We start from the raw sequence: 22,142 nt of genomic DNA on the forward strand, positions 1-22,142 counted from the left end.
AACAAATTTCATACAACTAATTATATATTATACAACTTATCTACAATTTTCGTACATTATTTCTACTCAGTTATATACAACTACAATATAATACTACTTAAATATAATTTTTATACAATATTGTTCAACTTTCATACAATAGTTACATGAATAAAAGAAAAATAAATAAATAACAGAATACAATTTTTCTACAATTTCTGCAATATAATGTATGTCATGTCTTGTTCTTCTTCTTCTTCGAGTTTCAATCTGAAATTCAGCCAAAACCAAGTCTAATATTCACAAAACCCCTCAAAATTGAGATAGAAAATTCAAACCATATTCCCAATTATTTGCAACAACACCCAATCCAAACAAATAATGATTTTTGAAAACCCTAATTTGAATTCAAAGCTTCAAAACTTTTTAATGGCAGTCAATGGTGGAATTGTTGTTCTCTTTTCCTTTGCTTTATATTACTGAAATTTGGGATTGAGAGATAGAGAGACGTAGAGAGAATTCTCAATTCTTTGCAACAACTCCAATCCAAACAAATAATGTCTTTTGAAAACCCAAATTCGAATTCAAAGCTTCAAAACTTTTTAATGGTTGTCAATGGTGGAGGGGTTATAGATTTTCGCTGGTTTTAGAAGAGGAAATAGTGGGTGATTGAAGAAGAAATTGTGGGGTGTGGTTTGATACGTGGGTAAGAGGGTGAGATTTGGAGAGAGAAACTTGGGGGAATGTGAATATACGGTAGAGTTAAATTAGGAGATTAATTAATATCATTAAAACTCCTAAAATATACATAAATAGTAATTAGATATATAAAAAATAATTATATTAAAAGTTAAGTATGAATGATAATATAGTTTAATATATAACGTAGGAATATAAAAATGGCCTTAGCGAGAAAATGGAGACTGTGTGATTCTCTTAGAACTTAAGTTCAGACCCAAATATATGGGCTCTAAGCCCATCACAGTTTTACTGAGCATCTGTCACATCCAGCCCAGGTGTCAAGAAGAAGTTGGTAAGTCACGTGCTCCTACACGTATCTAAAGCAGAATGCAAATATCACCACCACGTGCACGATAGCCAATATACGTTTTCAAAGTCTTAACTGACACCCACCCCTTCGGCGCACTTTAGCAACCCCCCCCAAATACCACCGTTCGTATCTGTTTCTTTTTACACTTCCTTTTTTTTCATGTGTGTTCCTTTCGCCATAAAACTCTCTACCCCTTTGTCCCCCTCTCTCCTCTCTCCTCTCTGTAACATTAGGGTTAGGGTTTTAAAGCCCACCGCTAATTCCACACTCTCTTTCTTCTACCCTTTGCTTCTCTCGTCTGTAGCAGTAGGGTTAGGGTTTTCTCAATTCGTGAATTTTCTGTTATTAAATTGTGTATGACCTATCAATCAATGCCTCGGAATCTACTTATCAAATTGTGTGGACAAGTGGGTGGTTTTGGTTCCTTTACGTTCAGGAATCCCTTGAAAATTTGCTCCTTCGCTGCTTTGATTGGTTAGCTTTCTATGGCGCCCAGTCGAAGAAAAGGTACAAGTAAAGCAGCGGCTGCCGCTGCCGCTTGCCGTCAGTGGAAAGTCGGTGATCTTGTGCTTGCTAAGGTTAAAGGCTTTCCGGCATGGCCTGCTACGGTATGTGAATGTTTTTCTCCTTTTTTACTTTCCATTTTCTTTTCCCTTACTTTTGTGGGTAGGCACTTTTGGTATTTGTTGTTCTTTCTTTGTTTTCATGAGATTAGTGCTTGGGTCTCTTTATAACAGTTGTAAGTCGTGGATCTGATGGTTTTATAAAAAAATGCACATTTTCTTACTAGATTAGGGTATTCAAGCTATGGAAAATGCGAAAACACTGTAGTTAAAAATGATTCATAAAAAACACTGTAGTTAAAAATGGTAAAAATGAGGTTTAAATCCCAGCTGAGGGAAAAAATATTAATTGATTTGTTCCCTATACACCTGAGCATTGGTGCCCAGAGTTACTTGGTACGTGTGTTTGTGGGAGTCCGATGGAATGTCTAGGTTTGTGCAAGCTGGCACAGACACCACCTTCATCAAAATAAGAAGTCTTGGGTTGAAATTTTGTGAGTTCACTATTTGGCCGTATGCTTAGTTTATCATGTTGATATTCCCTGAACCAGAAGTTAAATATCCCGTAAATTTTGATCTGCCTTTTCTTGTTAAACTCTGATTCTTCGCTCCGTTAGAATTATTGCTTTAGGTAGTGAATTCTTGATATTGGCTTGTATATCACACTATTGGAGTTGGAAGCTTGAATTTGAGTTTATCTTATAATTTCCTTGGCAATATTTGTGTCTTTTTTGGGATCAGTAACAGGTGTTCTGTGGAAATTTTGTATTATTCTATCCTTTTATAAATTCTGCGGAGAGATATTTTTTGAAATTATATGTCTGTCGAATCAGTTCGGGGTAAAAATATTTGCTGAATTATCCCCTTTGCGGTCTGTTCTAGCCAGACAGCACTGATAAATGTTACTTCCTCCACCTCGTTTTGTGTCTTAGTTTGACGTGGTACGAAATTTAAGCATGTAAAGAAGATTTTTGAATTTTGTAGCCTTAAACCAAAGGTGTGTATAACATATCAGAAGTACCTTTTGAATCTTGTAGTCTTAATTGTGTCATGTCATTCCTATAAGTGTGTCATTAAGGTTAAATGGGAATGTAAGAATAAAAAACTTACTGATTTTAGAAATGTGACAGTTTTTTTGGAAGTAAGATACATAAATTGAAACGGAGGGGGATTATGTTTTCTGTTCCTCCTTTTTGTTCCTCTTTCTGCGGTTTGAATGAAAAATTCAGAACAATTCAGAGCAAGAAAAGGATCAAGAAATAAGTTTGCCTAGTTTGTCAAGTTTGATGGGCTCAACTAAAAAATCATAAAGTAATTTTTGAATTAAAAAGATAAGTATTGTTTTCATAAAAATCTCCTCTATTAGTCATATCTAATAACTATCTAATCTCACAATCTAATATCTCAATTCTTTCAAGTAAAGTGAGTTTCTTTGGTAGTTAGATTGGCATTAGAGCTCCATGAGGATTTAGACAGCTTCGCTAAGTTGAATTTTAGCTAGAATATGTTTCTATTGGGATCTCTGGAATGATATAGCAACAGAAAACTCGTTTTGATGTGAAAATATACATTTTTTTGAACCACCAGTTTATGATGCATTGGCTGATCTACATGTGAAGATCTTGTAAGATGATGTCTGACATGATGTGTCAAAAGCAGGGGAGCAGGGAACTTGACCTAAGACTTCCTAATCCTACCTTTTGTTGCTCCTCCTATCTTGTTGTAGTGAGTTTCGGCTGTTCGAATATGTTCTTATTTCTCCACACTGTCTTTTGAGGTGGAGTGTATTAATAGTCTTACAGCCTTAAGAGAGAGTGAGCAGCTAATTTGCTAGTGTGTCTAATACGGTTGGCTGTAAGTCAGTTTGATATTTGTGAAATTTAATTTGGAAATTATCTCATTTCAGGGTCTCAAGTTTTGTCTAGTCTATTTCCATTTGCATAGGTGTTTTCTAAGTGTTCCAATGTTCATGAATAAATGAATATTTTTTTCTTGATTGAGCTATATTGATTCCTTGAACCGTCTTTCTTTCTCTTTATATCTCTTGTTTGTTTCCTCTCTGACCCTCTTCTACGTTTTTCCTTTACTACGGTCTTGCTTCTTCTTTGGACTGCACCAACACTACCTATTTTTACCACTTGAACTTAAGCACGCTAGCTTGAAGGTTTAATTGAATAAAACATGTGTTGCATAGCTTCACCTTCTTTTGAGTTATACCGTATTGCATTATGATATGGGATTTGTGCCAAATCCAGCAAGGATGGGTAAATTGCTTGATAAAGAGAGATGGGTCAGAAAAGATGAAGAGATGAAACAAATAAAAAGTGAGAAAACCCTGGTGCAAGTGGGAAGTTTCGTCCAGAGTGACAATATCTACGAAGCTTGAAACGAAAAGCGAGTTCTTAATAAAGTGAAATGCACAATTTTGTAACAGATTAAAAAATACCAAACATATGTGAATTTAGTACTATAATATTCAAATTTCAATTAAAATAAATAAATTCACAATCCATCCAATATATTACAACACTGATATTAATCCAACTCCTTAAAGTTGATATTTAAAGAATTGTGCGCATCTCATTGGGAGAACTGTGTGCCATTATATGAAGAGCAAACTTCTTTGAAGCCCATTGATTCGCCTCTGTAGCAAGCACTCTTCGCTTCACATTGCTTCATCGCCTTAAGCGATAACTGTGAAATTTAATACGGTTGGCTGTAAGTCAGTTTGATATTTGTGAAATTTAATTTGGAAATTATCTCATTTCAGGGTCTCAAGTTTTGTCTAGTCTATTTCCATTTGCATAGGTGTTTTCTAAGTGTTCCAATGTTCATGAATAAATGAATATTTTTTTCTTGATTGAGCTATATTGATTCCTTGAACCGTCTTTCTTTCTCTTTATATCTCTTGTTTGTTTCCTCTCTGAAGCCCATTGATTCGCCTCTGTAGCAAGCACTCTTCGCTTCACATTGCTTCATCGCCTTAAGCGATAACTGTGAAGCACTCTTCTTTGAAGCCCATTGATTCGCCTCTGTAGCAAGCACTCTTCGCTTCACATTGCTTCATCGCCTTAAGCGATAACTGTGAAATCTAATACGGTTGGCTGTAAGTCAGTTTGATATTTGTGAAATTTAATTTGGAAATTATCTCATTTCAGGGTCTCAAGTTTTGTCTAGTCTATTTCCATTTGCATAGGTGTTTTCTAAGTGTTCCAATGTTCATGAATAAATGAATATTTTTTTCTTGATTGAGCTATATTGATTCCTTGAACCGTCTTTCTTTCTCTTTATATCTCTTGTTTGTTTCCTCTCTGACCCTCTTCTACGTTTTTCCTTTACTACGGTCTTGCTTCTTCTTTGGACTGCACCAACACTACCTATTTTTACCACTTGAACTTAAGCACGCTAGCTTGAAGGTTTAATTGAATAAAACATGTGTTGCATAGCTTCACCTTCTTTTGAGTTATACCGTATTGCATTATGATATGGGATTTGTGCCAAATCCAGCAAGGATGGGTACATTGCTTGATAAAGAGAGACGGGTCAGAAAAGATGAAGAGATGAAACAAATAAAAAGTGAGAAAACCCTGGTGCAAGTGGGAAGTTTCGTCCAGAGTGACAATATCTACGAAGCTTGAAACGAAAAGCGAGTTCTTAATAAAGTGAAATGCACAATTTTGTAACAGATTAAAAAATACCAAACATATGTGAATTTAGTACTATAATATTCAAATTTCAATTAAAATAAATAAATTCACAATCCATCCAATATATTACAACACTGATATTAATCCAACTCCTTAAAGTTGATATTTAAAGAATTGTGCGCATCTCATTGGGAGAACTGTGTGCCATTATATGAAGAGCAAACTTCTTTGAAGCCCATTGATTCGCCTCTGTAGCAAGCACTCTTCGCTTCACATTGCTTCATCGCCTTAAGCGATAACTGTGAAATTTAATACGGTTGGCTGTAAGTCAGTTTGATATTTGTGAAATTTAATTTGGAAATTATCTCATTTCAGGGTCTCAAGTTTTGTCTAGTCTATTTCCATTTGCATAGGTGTTTTCTAAGTGTTCCAATGTTCATGAATAAATGAATATTTTTTTCTTGATTGAGCTATATTGATTCCTTGAACCGTCTTTCTTTCTCTTTATATCTCTTGTTTGTTTCCTCTCTGAAGCCCATTGATTCGCCTCTGTAGCAAGCACTCTTCGCTTCACATTGCTTCATCGCCTTAAGCGATAACTGTGAAGCACTCTTCTTTGAAGCCCATTGATTCGCCTCTGTAGCAAGCACTCTTCGCTTCACATTGCTTCATCGCCTTAAGCGATAACTGTGAAATCTAATACGGTTGGCTGTAAGTCAGTTTGATATTTGTGAAATTTAATTTGGAAATTATCTCATTTCAGGGTCTCAAGTTTTGTCTAGTCTATTTCCATTTGCATAGGTGTTTTCTAAGTGTTCCAATGTTCATGAATAAATGAATATTTTTTTCTTGATTGAGCTATATTGATTCCTTGAACCGTCTTTCTTTCTCTTTATATCTCTTGTTTGTTTCCTCTCTGACCCTCTTCTACGTTTTTCCTTTACTACGGTCTTGCTTCTTCTTTGGACTGCACCAACACTACCTATTTTTACCACTTGAACTTAAGCACGCTAGCTTGAAGGTTTAATTGAATAAAACATGTGTTGCATAGCTTCACCTTCTTTTGAGTTATACCGTATTGCATTATGATATGGGATTTGTGCCAAATCCAGCAAGGATGGGTACATTGCTTGATAAAGAGAGACGGGTCAGAAAAGATGAAGAGATGAAACAAATAAAAAGTGAGAAAACCCTGGTGCAAGTGGGAAGTTTCGTCCAGAGTGACAATATCTACGAAGCTTGAAACGAAAAGCGAGTTCTTAATAAAGTGAAATGCACAATTTTGTAACAGATTAAAAAATACCAAACATATGTGAATTTAGTACTATAATATTCAAATTTCAATTAAAATAAATAAATTCACAATCCATCCAATATATTACAACACTGATATTAATCCAACTCCTTAAAGTTGATATTTAAAGAATTGTGCGCATCTCATTGGGAGAACTGTGTGCCATTATATGAAGAGCAAACTTCTTTGAAGCCCATTGATTCGCCTCTGTAGCAAGCACTCTTCGCTTCACATTGCTTCATCGCCTTAAGCGATAACTGATGACTTCCAATAACACTGGTTTTGCCTATCTTAATCAACGGTTTATCTTTGATTCTTTAAAACTAGTAGGACTGTAGGAGGAAAGTAGAATTCATATCTGAAAGCCGGTACTTGAATTTGAAAGTTAAAACTGCATATTTGTACTTGAATAAGAAATTTAAGTTGATCATTGCATACCTGTCTTTTATCCTAATTTGTCCTATGTATTCGTTCGTACTAGTTGTCATTTGTCATATACTCGTGTTTTCTTGCGGTTGCCTAGTTGCGGTTGACTCAAACCCGTGCATTAGTTGTTAGTATAGCTGGAAAAATATGTATTAAGTCTTAACCAATCATCGTAATTATAATTAGTGTGTTGCTATTGGTGATAAGAAATTAGAAATCTAGTATAGGGAAGATGGCCGCAAAACTTGAATTTACACTTAAAACTACACGTTTGCATTTGAGTCAGGAATTTAAATTGATTTTGAACTTACATTTTAATCATAATTTTGCTGAATCTTAGGAACTATGGTTTTTATTTATGAGATTAGTGGACTTAAAGTGGAAATGTGCCTTTATATGGTAATAAACTCTCACTTTTTATAGGAACCTACACCAATAAGTCATACAATAGTTGCTCTCACTTACATGCTATCATTCCTAAATAAATATGCAAAATCAGTGAAGTAGCAGAAATGAAGAATTTGGCTGGTTTAGTGCAAAAGCTTGTATGGTGCATGTACCTATCTGGACTATGCCAAATAAAGATTGAGATGATTATAAAATAGCCTAGATTAATGTCGTTATTGACTTTGCTTTCTCATATATTAAGTGGTTGTTGCAGTTGTATTTGGCATTCTTCTTTTGCATTTATAGATCTTTCTTTTGATTGTTAAAATGAATCCTTTTGCATTTACTGATCTTATCATTTAGGTGTAGATGTACCCAACCAAAAGGAGTTCAATATCAACTTTCGGATAACACAAGGCGAAGCTGAATTTAGTGCTCTTAGAATAACATAGGCAAAACTGAGACTAGTGCACATAGAATAATTCAGAGGTTATGAAAATTTCAATAATTAGTATTTGGAAGTGATGATTCACTTTAAATAAGTTGAGGTTGCTATCTTTTTCTTTTAGTTGGGAATTAAGGGGTGAACTAGTCAAATTATCCTTGTTAGACGATTATGTAATCGCAAAATTTGTTCTCTAATCTAATCGAGAAAATGAATCATTTGCTATTTAACAAGTTAAAAGCATTAAAAAGTTTAATTCTCTTATCCTGCCCTATTGTGAATTTGAGAAGGAAAAAAGAAAAGAGTTGTATAGTGTTTACAAAGGGCATTTATTGTACATTTTCACCGACTGAGAAATATAACAAGTATTACGTAGCCTTTGGGTAGTAAGTCACCAATCTAGTTATATTGCATGATTGCCTCTATTTTCCATACGGTGCATCAAGACTTTTTGGTGAAAATGATGCTTGTTGTTCCACTTTGTCCCTGACCCTTGCTTTGAATGACATAAGAGTGGGAAGGATCTAGGAACAAACGACCAAGTATTAAAGTACAAGGCGTTCAACAGTGTTGGTAAAGGCGAAAGCGTTAAAAAGCTCTCCGGGTCTATGGGGCTTTAAGCGTAAAGGGAAATTGAAGTGTGGGCTTTAGTTAAAAAAGGCTCGATGAAGAAAAAATAAAAACATATATGTAATGCAAGAATAAGTAACAACTTTACTCATAATGATTTTCTTAACAACTAATGTGTTTTTGCAAATCACATTCATTATTTAGTACTAGCCTATTCAAGATAGAGCTTATGGGCAATGAGGCACATGCCTTAGTGCCTTGCCTACACTGAGGTGTAACCTATGTGAGGCGAAGCGCCTATCCCGAGCTTATCTGAGCTTCATGTCTCAAGCGCATCTCAAATGAGCCTCTGACAGCACTGGCATTCAAGTGGAATAGAATTTAGATTGTCATTCTTTGAAAAGAAATAATGTAATGATGTTGCGAGGAAATACTATCATACAAGTAGTATAGGAAAAAGGCAGACAATTTATGCAAAAAATGGTTTGCTATGGATGCCATCTAATCACATGGACTAATATGCTCATTGTGTACACCAAATATTCACCAAAAACAATAGATATGTCCTTAATTACGAAAATTCAATTTACCACTCCCTCAATGCAAGTACTGGAACTATGAATTTCTATCAATGTGCGGATATACAGGGATATACAGAGGTCTAGGATAGTACACTGTCTACGGATACCATCTAATCATATGGACTAATATGCCCATTGTGTATGCACCAAATATTCACCAAAAACAATAGATAGGTCCTTAATTACGAAAATTCAATTTACCACTCCCTCAATGCAAGTACTAGAACTATGAATTTCTATCAATGTCTAGATAGACAGAGGTCTAGGATAGTACGCTGTCTGAGTGAGGCTGGGGTAGAGTTCTCTTGGACGGATGGAGACTTATGTAGTGGTCGGCCTTCCTACCAGAATGCCTTCTTGGTTGAAGAGCCCCTTTTTTACTAATAAGGATGCAGGAAGCAAAAAAACTTCTAAATTAACTTGTTTTTTGCTCAATTGCTTTGATGATGGTTGTTTAGTTAGCCTCATTTCTCATTCTTATTATCTCGTTTCTTTTGGTGTATTTGTTGAATTCTTTTGGAGTTCTAGTATCCAAGGAAAAGGTAATTACATGGGGCACACATGTTGACAATATAATTCGCTAATGTCAAAGCCTCTTGGTTGTTGATGACATTATTAATTAGAGGTAAAAGATACACAAAAAGATTACTAAGATGATGAATTTACCTTAGACCGTTAAGTAGAAATGTGAAAGGAAAAAGACATTGATTTGCTTAAGCAATCTTGTATTATGTGGATGAAAAGTTGTTTAGAGCAGCAGGTTATAGTTGCTGTTGTTTTGAGACATTGCGCCCGTATTGTCAAAGGCGCGCTTAAAGCGCGCTTAAGCCCTGAAGCGGAATATGTTGAGCGCTTCGCCTCGCCTTGTGGGCATTTTAGTGTCGCATAAGCGCGCTTTAATGTCGCATCAAGGCTCTAAGGCATACTTTTCCTTGTTAGTGAGTGTAATCCTGAAAAGGCGACATTAAACAATAGATATTTCACTTTATTGTAATTTTTTTTAAATTTCTTTGTCCATATATTTGTTGTTCATGCTTATAATTATTAGTCTTGGACTACATATATTTTTACTTTTTCTCCAATTGCGCCTTTTTTCATTAAAGTCCACGCTTTATTCGTGCTTTGCGCTTAAATCCCCAACAAACCTTAGAATTTTTTTGTGCTTTTTATAACACTGCTTGCGCTTGTCTCTTTATAGATATAGATAATTATCATTTGACGTGCTTGGACTTGCATTGTTTCCAAAAAGTAGGTGGCCTTGGAAGTTTTCTTTCGAATGAGACTCGAGTAAAAAAAAATTATGTTATCGAAACAGATCAGTTTTAGGTGTATTTGATTTATGTTCATTCATTTTTGGCTAGCCGGTGTAGAAAGTCCTGACTTACATTACCATCTCTAAAGCAATGAATGATAATGATTTTTATTATCAAACATTCAACGAGGAAACTGAAATCGGCGATAGTTCTGAACTACCCATTGGTTTTGAGGTTTATGCCCTGCACACGGGTGACTGCACTGACGCGCGAATTAATCTTGTTTTCCGAACCGCTCAACCTGTTATGCACGTAGCAAAAGGGCTTAAGTGCGCCGTGAGCCAACCTTTATGTAGACTGATATATTATTTGCTCATTCAAATGATCTTAATATGAATTAGCTAAAAAAACGTATCTGACTATAAATTAAATCATGTTTGCTTAATTGGTTTGGGGGTGACTGATTAATTTGGTTTCATTTCTCGTTCTTGCTGTCTCTTTATTTTGGTGCATTTGTTGAATTGTTTTAGAGAGCTAGTATCCTGATTTCATGGGGCACACGTGTTGTCATAATTGGCCAATCTCTAGTTCTCTTGGTTGTAGAACTTTCAAGATATTAATGACATTAGTAGTGGAATGTAAAAGATACACAAAAGCAATACTAAGGTAATGAATTTACCTATGATCATTATGAGTAGAATTGTGAAATAAAGAGCACGGAGGCTTGATTTGCTATGTGGATGAAAATTTCTTTTAAGCATCAGGTTATATTCGTTGCTGGTTTGAGACATTGTGGTTGTGTCTCTTTATAGATAATTACCATTAGGAGTGCTTAAACTTTGCATCATTTCCTAAGAATAGTGGCCTCGAAAGTCTTTTTTCGGGTAAGACTCCAGTAAAAAAGTGATGAAATCAAATGAACCATTTGTAAGTGTATTAGATTTAAGCTCTTCCATTTTTGGCTTATTTGGTCTAGACAGTCTTAACTTACATTATCCTCTCTATAGCTGTGAAACGACAATGACTTTTGTTACCTCATATCAACGAAGAAACTGAAATAGGTGATTGTGAACTCTATTATTCCTTATAAATTGAGCCCCTTTTCAAAGTCGAGGGCCAAAAGTAAAAAAACTTATGTATGCTAAGTCGTAGGGGTTTGAAGTTGTTCCTCATGGTGAAAAATTGCATGCCTCATTGGAGATACAGTACACTTCTCCCCTTAGCTTAGCCTCTAAAACATTGAACCAGAGGTAGTACATATGCTTGCATAGGCACTAAATCTCTACAAGCAAAATTAGGGTGAATATTTATTAGAGTCATTGGGTGAAGTAGCGAGGGTAGGAGAATGTCGACCATTCGTTGTTCAAGGCATTTTTGAGGCTTGAATACACCCTGTAGTTTGGTGAAAAGCAGGCGGTGTTTTGCCTCATTTAGGTGTCGATTTTGTGCACACGCTACGGCGCACGTAGAGTCTGTCTTTCTAAATTGTCACCGAACACTAAGTGTGATTAGCAAACGGTACTATAATGGTTAAGAAAATGTTATTGATGAACATTTTTGGTATAGAGTGTGGGAAATTGAAATATAGCATAAGAAAATTGGCAATTGGTTTTTGAATGGGAACTTAAATTTTCATTTTTGCATCTGAATAATAAAAGTTTGAAAGCTTTTAAGCTTGATTGATGAATTTTTACTTGATATATGTTATGTAAGTCGTGGTCAGTGAAGTTATCCGAATTTGTGTTGGTAAAATATAACAGGTATATGGTGGAGGTGCCACAAGGTGCCCCAAATGCCACTGTTATTGCAAATAAGAACTAATCTCCTAGCTACTTAACTAAAAGGTGCTTCTGATGTCGCTTCGCAGATTTTTTAATCTTTGACCACAGTACTATAGCATAGAATTTTCTTTTTAACAGGTTACTGTAGTATGGTACATCATAGAGTTTACTCATCTGTGTGCAATTTATCGTCTAAAATAGTCAAGTAGGGTGTGTACATTGTCATCTGGAGACATATTAGCTCACTAGTAGTTTCCCATATTGATTGGTCTATGCTTTGAAAATAAAGCTCCGATCGAAAATTTACCTGATCAGTATTGCTAAAACTTAAAAGTATCTTGTAAAACTTTTATGTGAGTTTGGCTCTTACAGAGTTTAAGAAAAGAGAAGTTAACAAGTTTTAAAACTTGTGGTCTTTAATATGCCATAACTTGTGGTCTTCAGCATACTTTAACGTTTGTTTGGCTCAACAACATTTCATTAAGGTAAAATGAGAAGTTTAAAGTTAAGCTATTCTTAATTATAGAAATATGTCGTTTTTATTGAACAAGCTAAACTAATAAGGAAATAATTATGAACTGGAGCTAGGGAGTATTTAGTAACAACAAAAGTATGTTTGACACAATAGTTTTTGGGCGTAATTGTGCTTTTAACAGCAAATGCTTGTATACACACTTTTAGTAAGTGTAAAATGTCGTAATTACCCCTCAAACAAAAGGGGAAAAAGAAAAGAGAAGAAAGAAAAACTGCACAACCATCATGTTAATTTGTTTTCCTTTTTTTTTTTTTTTTTATAACGGTGGTACCTGGCCCATCTAGGGCACACCTTAACGATTCCACCTGTTAATGCTGCCTTCTACTAGTACATGTATTGAGTAACTCTGGCCACTAAGGTTAGGTAGATTAAAAAATATCACCTAGTGTTTTATGTCTCTTCTCAGTCTCCACTTGGAATGATCCTTTATTTTCAAGGTATGCACGTACTTGGTTGGCCACTAGGCCACACCCTTGGGAATGCTGCCATCAAGTAAGTTTAACAAGCACATATAGTGGCCTATCTAGTGAAAGACTGTCTATTTATGGAATAATCTGTTTATTCATTGGTTTATGTTACTTTTTTCTTTTGTTTTGTTTTTATAAATTGCAACTTAAACTCTAATAAACATTTCAATGCCAGAGGACTAGATAGTCAAGAGGTTACCTTTAATATTACTAGCAACATCTGTTAGTGTATACTTTCTAGCAATAACTGGGACTGTCTTGTAAGTAATGCAGGAATTAATATCCTATGTTGCACGAATATCATCGATTAAGCTCAATTTATGGGCTTTTTCTGTAAGACATATATAACGAATAATTTTGTCCTTACATTTTCTCTTGACGTTGCAAACAGACTAGTTAATGTTCTGTTTAGTAAGTTCACGGGTTTGAATCCTGCCATAGGCAGAAGCTCGGTATTTATTGGAGAAGGATAGAGGGCGGGCCCTTAATCCACTGAGTTTCTATCCGTGTGCCCTGGCCTTGGTGATTTCTCAGTTATAAAAGACCTCTGTTTAATAAGTTACTTATCCAAAGAAGTGTTCTTTTATAAGATTCATCTTAATTATGTGTTTTCACATGATGGCTGGAAGCACCTTGCCGCTTTCTATCTATTTTCTTTGCCCGTCATTTGACTAACAGATGTGAGAACGGGAAAAAGAAGCCTAAACATGCTTTTGACTAACAGATGTGAGAACGGGAAAAAGAAGCCCGTCATTTGATTAACAGATGTGAGAACGGGAAAAAGAAGCCTAAACATGCTTTTGTTGCTTATGACAGGTGAGTGAGCCAGAGAAGTGGGGTTACTCGAGAGACCGGAAGAAAGTGTTAGTTTACTTTTTTGGAACCCAACAAATGTGAGTGCTCTATTTCTTTACCGTGAAATGTTATTTTTTCTTCTAATCCTTGGTCACTTCTGTGTGGTTGAACCTCTTTCATCTACTAACTTGATTGAATGAAGTTGTCTCCTTGCTAAGATTTTTTTTTAATCAAGTCTCCTTGCTTAAGTTTGTATTATCTATGTTTTTGGTAAGATAGTGATCATCACTAGATGCATTCACTGTTGAAGCACACTTTAGAATTAAGAATATATACCTTGAAATTAAGAAAAATAATGTTTTGTGGATGTCTACTGTATGTCAGGAATTCGAGGATGGTATTATCTTACAGATACACCACTTAGTACAATTCTTGATTCATTGCTCTTTTTGGTGTATTGGGAGCTAAATATGTTAGGAGATAGTTTTTACTGACAATAATCTAACTCTATTTTTAGCTAAGGAGCTAGAATAAAACTGAGGTTTTTCGACGACTATCCCCATTTTTTTTACCATATGAAAGTAATAGCATATGTTTCTTTTATATTCCCTTACTGTTGGAGCAGTGTTGCCTTTTAATTCTGGTTTGTCTGAAAACTTTGCATGTGTGACATCATTTATTTTCTAGTCTTTGATTCCATGGCTTTGATATTTGGTAATTATTTTCTGAATTCAGAGCCTTCTGCAATCCTGTGGATGTCGAAGCATTTACCGAAGAGAAGAAACAATCTCTTTTTGTTAAACGTCGTGGAAAAGGTGCTGATTTTGTTCGTGCTGTGAATGAGATTATTGATTGCTTTGAGAAGCTGAAAAAGGAGCAACCTGTCAACTGTAATTCTACCAATGAAGCTGCTGTTAGGAGTGACACCATGGTTGTTGAATTGACCAAAACTCATTTCGAGGGTGAAGCTCTTAACACGCTTGAATCTTCTTCAAAAGAGAACCTTGGAGATGAAAGTGAACCAGACTCTGAAAATGAGGTTGGTGCAGTTGCTGCAAAGGACGAGGACGATGCCTCCCAGGATGGTGAAATGATGTCAGTTGATCCTTTTTCAAATGTGGAGGTAATGGATATGCCAGCTGCAAAGACTTATTCTACCCGGAGGAAAACTGTTGGTGAAAGGTTAAGAAATGGTGATATAGAGAGAAGGGCTCCACCTAAACGTAGGTTGAGAAGTTCTTTGAGAACCGATCCTGAAATAATTCAAAATCGTGCATTTCCCTCTTTCCATGCAGGATATGGTGCTAATACAGTAAGGGATAGATCTGTGAGAAGGAATAAAATGGATGAAAAGCCATCAAATTGTTTAGATAGGAACGATATGGAACAACCTGCTTTTGTTTCTAATGGCAGCATGGAAGAGAGTGATTCTGAAATTGCTACTGTTGACTCTGGCAGCTTGAGCTTAAATGAAGGCAGCAGTGTGGAATCTGGTTGTAAACCTGTGTATAGGTGTGCTGTGCAGTGTGAATCGGAGGTTGAGTTGAGTCAGAGACTTGAGTTCCAAAGTAGTGCCGTAATACTCAAGAAGAAACGGAAGCCAAACAGAAAGAGACTGCGCACAGATTTAACCGAGTCCACTGTTGGTTTAGACAAAGAAACAGCTCCTGAGACACTGACGACTAGAACTGCACATGTCTTGCCAAGTGACCCTGTGAGATCTGATGAAAAAAATTCCAAGGAATTGAAAGAAGATGGTGATGAGCACTTACCGCCGCTTAAGAGAGCCAGGGCGCGTATGGGTAGATCAGCACCTGAAGGGGAGGTGTTAGATAATGAGGTGCGGAGTGAGGCGAAATCGCCAGGAGCCTCTGACAAGTCTTCGGAACAGGTACCTGGGGGAGATGGTTTTTTCCTTCAGACCTCTAATTCTGTTAAAAGTGATGCATATGATTCATCCCCGTCTAAGAAATGTTCTCCAATGAGACCACCATTTTGGGAAATTCGGAAACAGTTTGGTGGTTCGCTGGATGGTGAATCTGCTTTACCCCCATCAAAACGACTTCATCGTGCCTTGGAGGCCATGTCAGCTTATGCTGCTGATGATGACAAAAAAGATGTGGATGGGCTTTGTGGAATGAAGACATCTATGAATGGATGTTGCTCGAGTTCCAAGGAGGTTTACTCTGAGCTGTCTGAAGGGATTAAACTTGAGAACAACTCTGATGTGGGTGGAATGGGGAGCCCAGCTAGTGCTGTACATGAAGATGCTACTCAATTTATGGTGAGTGCTAAAGCATTGGTAGCTGGGGAAGGCCTGGAACATTTATCAGAGGTGCCAGCTATTATTACCCCTTTAGGTTTGGATGACAGCGCAGCAAAGGTGTCCTGTGAAGATAAATGTGAAGTCTTGGACGCTGCTATACGGACACCTGAAAGAGTGAAGTCATCAAATGACTGCCCTTCTAGCGCTTTTCTTGCACATTCTGCTAGTGCCAAGTCAGATAGCGAGTTGCAGGATACCTTCAAATGTCAACATTCCATACCAGGGCCAGTCATGCCATCTGATGAAAATTGTGAAAATGAAGTTGCTGATTTAGAAAGACATTTAGAAGATCCAATTTCTGAAGTTTCAGGGAAATCTGCTGATTGTGGATCTAATGATGAGGTAATAACAAGTTCACCGGGAAAAGGTGACATTATGGGTTTCGGTAGTGCGGAGGCTGAATGTGGTAAAAATAACAGTTTATGCCAAGTTTCATTAGGTGGGTGCAGTCTAGACAATGAAGAGTAAGTTATTTTCGTATTTTCCCATCATAAATTATTTATCTCTGTCATTCCATCTCAATTTTGTTTTTATTAATTTCCATCTTATTTGCTCATGGTCCCTAATCTGTTGAACCTGGTGTTTTCAGGTCAAGCCTACATTTCTTTTTTTGTATCTCCTTTTCTGTTCCTATATCCGCTGGTTTTGTGTTTATTTTGTCTTGCATGCCTCATGTTAGGTCCATGAATATGAAAGAAGCTGGATCGGCATCAAAGAATATTAGTGCGACCTCATCTTCAAGTCCTGAAAAAGTTGGGGACGTGTCACTCAAGGAGTTGCACATGTCTGGTTTGAGCTCTGTATCTGATGATCAGTTGGGCGATAAAGCTGTCTCAGCCACCCTTTCGTCATCCTCTCTTACTGATGGGATGGACTCCTTTGCTAGGGTTTCTACACCCAATACTTTAACTTGCAACATGTCTACTGTAGATAGTAGTGTGTATGTAAGTAATGGATGCTTTAGTCCCTTGTCCCATCAGCTACATGACAAGCCAAGGACTGTTGGAAAATTGAGCAGCAGAGGAGAAGCCAATGTTGCTTTAGGTTCCTTTGAGGCCACTCTTGGGATACTAACAAGGACAAAAGAAAGCATTGGTCGAGCCACACGCGTTGCTTTAGACTGTGCTAAATTTGGTTTTGCTTCTAAGGTAGTGTTACATACTTTTCGTCACAACTTTTGTTTTTAATAGTTTGTTAGGGTGTGTTATCTGATGTGCTGAATCTTCTTGATTTGTTCCCTTTTTCCCCCTGTACTGCTTCTTATAACTGTCTGTAGCTCAGATGAATAAAAATGGTGTTTTCCTTGAACCTACCCTTGTCTACTTTCACAAGCTCGTTATGTGTTTGTTCCCTATGTTTTGGGCAGTTTACAAGTTGTCAGCTTGTTTGTTTAGTGTTTATCTGGCTTTCTGCTTGATTCACCAGGTGAGGAAAAAGGTGGTCTGACAGAAAAGGAAGTTTGTTGCTTGGTTGTTTATCTTCTGCTAGAAAGAGTGTTATTGATATGAATTTGCTGAGCTTTGATCCTGTCCGTTTATTGTGTTAGTTATGAGCTTTCAGGTCACCTCCTCAGTATGCAGAAAGAATAATTTTGTTCTATTTTTCCTAAGAGACTAGGAGGTCTATGTTTATTCCCTTCAAGGAGGGGAGGTGGTGTTTATGCAGTAACAGTGAGGACTGAGAGGAGGTTGTTTATGAAGTTAAGAGGATTGTATGGTATTTATTCGACGACCATTTATGTTGTTTTGCTGGCTGAAGTTTGATTAATATAGATGTTTAAGGTGATTCAAGTTTAACAAGTGATATATTGTATAGACAGAATTTGAGAAATGCAATCAAAAGTTTTTAATGTGTCCTTTCTGAGAAAAATAAACTAAAATCTACTGGTAGTGTAAGGTGAGGATAATCCTGAACCTGGGTAACATTCGTATCCTGCGTTTTCCTGCAAATATTGAACTAATTTGGATTCCTAGATGTATGTTCAATGTAATTTCCTAGTTTTAACTAAGGTCAATTGCTTCTTTTTTTCTTTCATCTTGACGTAAGTTGTCAGAATAGGGGGGATTTTCGGTTTTGATGCCCTAAGTTTAGCTGTATTTGATCAAGTCCTTACCTCTACCCCCACCCCCACCCCCCACCCCCTGTCCTGGAAGAAGGGAAATAGAATTTGGAATTTGAAGTTTTGAGTTTTTATTGACGGATTGGGAAATATTGGAATTTGTATCTTTTATTTCCTAATATGCATGGTTGTCCTGTTTCATGAAGTTAATCTAACTCTTTCTTTTGGCGTTGAATGGATTCAGGTTGTAGAGATCATTGCGCAAAACTTAGAAAATGAATCAAGCTTGCATAAAAAGGTGGATCTTTTTTTTCTTGTTGATTCTATTGCACAGTTTTCCAGAGGATTGAAAGGTAATTATATGAGTATTTTCTGCTTTGTGGCGTTGCACTTGTATGCTTCATTTCTTCCTGGTAGGCTGTTATTCCCTGCTTGTATTTGTAATTGTAGGTCACATTGGTGGCATATATCCTTCCGCAATTCAGGGAGTATTGCCACGTCTAGTAGTAGCAACTGCTCCTCCTGGAAGTAGTTCTCAGGAAAATCGAAGGCAGTGTTTGAAAGTAAGAGTTTCCCTTTTTATTCCTTTTTTTGCACACCCAAATTTCAACGTTGGGTCAAACATAGATCTCATTGTCTTACTTGTTTCTTGATAGGTTTTGAGAGTTTGGCAGGAAAGGAAGATTCTTCCAGAGTCTGTTATTCGACCCCACATACGAGAACTTGAATCCTTCTGTGGTTTATCATCGAGTCGTGCATTCTCTCGCCGTCCCACGAGGACAGAAAGGACAGAAAGATCTTTTGATGATCCAATTAGACAAATGGAGGGTATGCTGGTTGATGAATATGGAAGGTAAGTTTTTTAGTACCCTTTGAAGATGTTATTGGTAAAAGTAGAAGAAGATACTTTATGATTTCGGCTTTTCCCGCTTGAGATGTCTGGAATCGTTGTATTGAACTTTATTGTATTTCATCAGCAATTCAAGTTTTCAACTTCCTGGTTTTCGTATGCCTGCAATGCTCAAGGATGAAGAAGCAAGTGATTCTGATGGTGAGAGTTTTGAGGCTGTCACTCCAGAACACCCTGCTGGAAAACCCAACGGAGAGGAGGCCAACCTGGCTATTGAGAAGCGCAAACATATCCTGGAAGATGTTGATGGTGAACTTGAAATGGAAGATGTGTCTCCAGTGTGTGAAAGTGAAACTGCTTCTGTCAGTTACAGTGTCGGAACGAATCCTGCTCGGATTTCACGTCCTGGTGATGGGAGCTGTCTTGGAGCCTCCTTTCATCCTCCACTTCCGAGGGATGGCCCCCCCTCATCTCCTCCTTTGCCAACATCCCCTCCTCCTCCACCACCTCCGGCCTCAGTTGCGCCTGCACTATCTTCTTTTCCACTTTCATCTTCTATATCGAATTCCAACCCTGGTTGTGCTCAGTCAAAGTATTCTGTGGGTTCACAGGTACATTTGTTTTGGTCCTTTCTTTGGTTATGAATAATTTTCTAGTGAATCCGTATTGGTTAGATCAAGCTAGTGCGTTGTAGATGCAGGAATCTGATTGAATGTTCATGGTCTGCAGAACATTAAAGACAACTTGCAGGAAACTGTTTTTCAGCAGTGTGAAGCTCCTCAAATTCATCCGATAGTCTCAGATGCTATTCATTGTCAACCCTCTGATGGCAGAGAGATTCATGCCGAGGGACCTTTGAAGGTGCTTGACTCTGCTAGTTCACGTCCTTCCAGCAATGGAGCTGTTTCCCACCCACCATTCTGCTTGTCAAATGGAGTACCGCCACCTGATGGGGCTTCTAGCAAGGGTTTCCATTTGCGCCCACCTCACCCCGCTCCTTCAAATCAGTTCTCTTATGTTCAGGCTGATCAGCGGAGGGATACAGCAACCCCTTATTCCAATGTATTCCATATGCAGAATGCAGATAATAGAAGTTTTTCGAGGGATCATAATAGAATGAAGTCAGCTCAACGTGAAATTGGAGAGAGCTGGATGACACCATCCCATTATTCCGGTGAGGCCTTTGCCACCATGCAATGAATGCCAAGTATTTGAATTGTCTTTATTTCTTCTGGTTTCACTGTTGCTTGTCTCTTTCAGGTCCATGCTACCCAGATGGCTCCAGAGGTCACTATGCGGCTGAACCATACCCTGTACCACATGAACCGCCTTTACCAAGCCACAGGTGGGGTTACCCTCCCCGGGGTATGAATCGGAGGGAATTCTTTACTCACAGACCGCCGCCCGACCGCACGATTCCGGTTACGTCTAGAGGTTGAATACTTTTATCCATGTGGAAACTAAATATACCATTGCGCTATTTCCAATGTACTACTGTCATCTGATCTTGGTAAACATGTGCTATGCTGTTTTGAAGTACCCTACACGTTTTAAGTGATTTTGACCAATCAGATTTAATTTTTCTCCAAACCTGCCAATGGAACTGTGAGTCACTTTTAAGTTGGTAGATGGGGCATTGGGGTTCATAACTTGCACGCTGCATCAATTTTCTCTTTTGAAGCTTTGGCAGAAACTTAACAGGAAGTCTTTATTCTAACTACTGATGTAAGTGGCAGATTAAGCGGCAGGCCTTGATTTTACACCTGCTTAAGTACTTTATTTACTACATTTGCAGTCAAATAGCCAAAAAACCCATTTACAGTGTAGCTTACTGATAAAGTTGGTAGGGTGAAGTTGATGGTGAAAACACGAACATATAAGCATTGTGGCTCGAATTAGCATATGACCTCTCTCTGTGGAATTGAACAATAATAAACAAGTGAAGGTTCTGACCAAAGAGAAGTGTGAGGAGTGGTGTGTCAATTTTTTTTTTTTTGTTGGTTGCTTTTCTATTTATAGCTTGTTTTTTATTTTATTTTCAATGCAAGTAAACAACAAGATTTTCTTCTTCTAAAGAAATATTTATGCAAAACTCAGTCATTTTGCTGTGCAGGTCCCGGCTTTTGGAGACCAAGATGATGACCCAAGAGAGGAAGCTATAGCTGCTGGTACTGCTACTTTGCCGACAAATTTAACAGTTTAGGCAGTGGTTTCATGTCATTTTTTCAGGCATTCATTCTTATACCTCACCTGTTCTTGCAGGTAGTGCGGCTTGTTTATACTAAATCCGAGAGTAGTTTGTACGCTGAGGTGCGCTGAAGCAGAGAACAGCAAGTTCATGCTTGTATATATGTATTTTAGAGTTCTTTTCCAACTGCACAGGGGATAGTCCATTGTCTAAAGAGCTCTGTAGCATGTTCCTAGGCAGCTAAGTTTTGTATATTTATTATATTGTGTTTTTCTTCCCTTCTTTATCGGTATATGGTCTCTCCTCTCCTAGTCTCTTGTTAGAGATTTGTCAACATCATTTTGGCATTGTTAGGGCATTTCAGGCTACCCCTCATTATGTGTACGGTTCACCCATTGTTATAGCAGTTTGGTACTCTGTTTTGAGAAAATGTTATACCAATACCATACCGAAAAATTCGGCATGGTTCGGATTCACTTTTTGGTTTGGGTTTATGCGGTTTGGTTATTTTTGGTATTACTCTTGAAAGTGGAGTAGTATATTTTACTACCAAGTTTAGGGTAGCCAATTAAAACTTGTGAACGTGTTTCATAAATTTTGACTTTTCAGATTAGATTAAATCAAGAAAAAAAAAAACAGAAAATGGATCAAACTTAAAGGTTGGTGATGTTTCATTCTAAAAACAAGGCTCAGGAAATTAAAGGAAAAAACGTCAGTGTTAGCCAATTGGGAAATAAATATCACTTACCATGTTCAGTGGTAATGGAATTACATAATGACTAATGGTCGGAACATTTTTTTTTTGTCCACGGGTAACAAATATCAATGAATAGAAAAGATACTTTAAACAAATACTTTTATGATTAATGTTGCTAATTTTTTTTTTTACAAGAAATGTGCAAAAGTTTAAAAGAAAGATGCATATAAATTTTAGTTTAAATTAAA

At 37.0% G+C, this 22,142-nt stretch overlaps 1 protein-coding gene across 1 annotated transcript; it reads left to right on the forward strand.

The window, feature by feature from the left end:
* The first annotated feature begins 1,170 nt into the window (after positions 1-1,170).
* Positions 1,171-21,673, forward strand: LOC104227729 (protein HUA2-LIKE 2-like). Its single transcript, XM_009780034.2, has 12 exons — positions 1,171-1,638; positions 13,796-13,872; positions 14,510-16,564; positions 16,780-17,248; positions 18,404-18,512; positions 18,610-18,722; positions 18,816-19,012; positions 19,137-19,620; positions 19,739-20,183; positions 20,270-20,443; positions 21,123-21,177; positions 21,272-21,673. Exons 1-11 carry the CDS (start codon positions 1,516-1,518, stop codon positions 21,146-21,148), a joined length of 4,272 nt encoding a protein of 1,423 aa, XP_009778336.1. The 5' UTR covers positions 1,171-1,515; the 3' UTR covers positions 21,149-21,177; positions 21,272-21,673.
* Positions 21,674-22,142: the final 469 nt, after the last annotated feature.

The sequence above is a fragment of the Nicotiana sylvestris genome, chromosome 9 (genome assembly GCF_000393655.2).
Source record: "Nicotiana sylvestris chromosome 9, ASM39365v2, whole genome shotgun sequence".
Taxonomy (NCBI): Eukaryota; Viridiplantae; Streptophyta; class Magnoliopsida; order Solanales; family Solanaceae; genus Nicotiana; species Nicotiana sylvestris.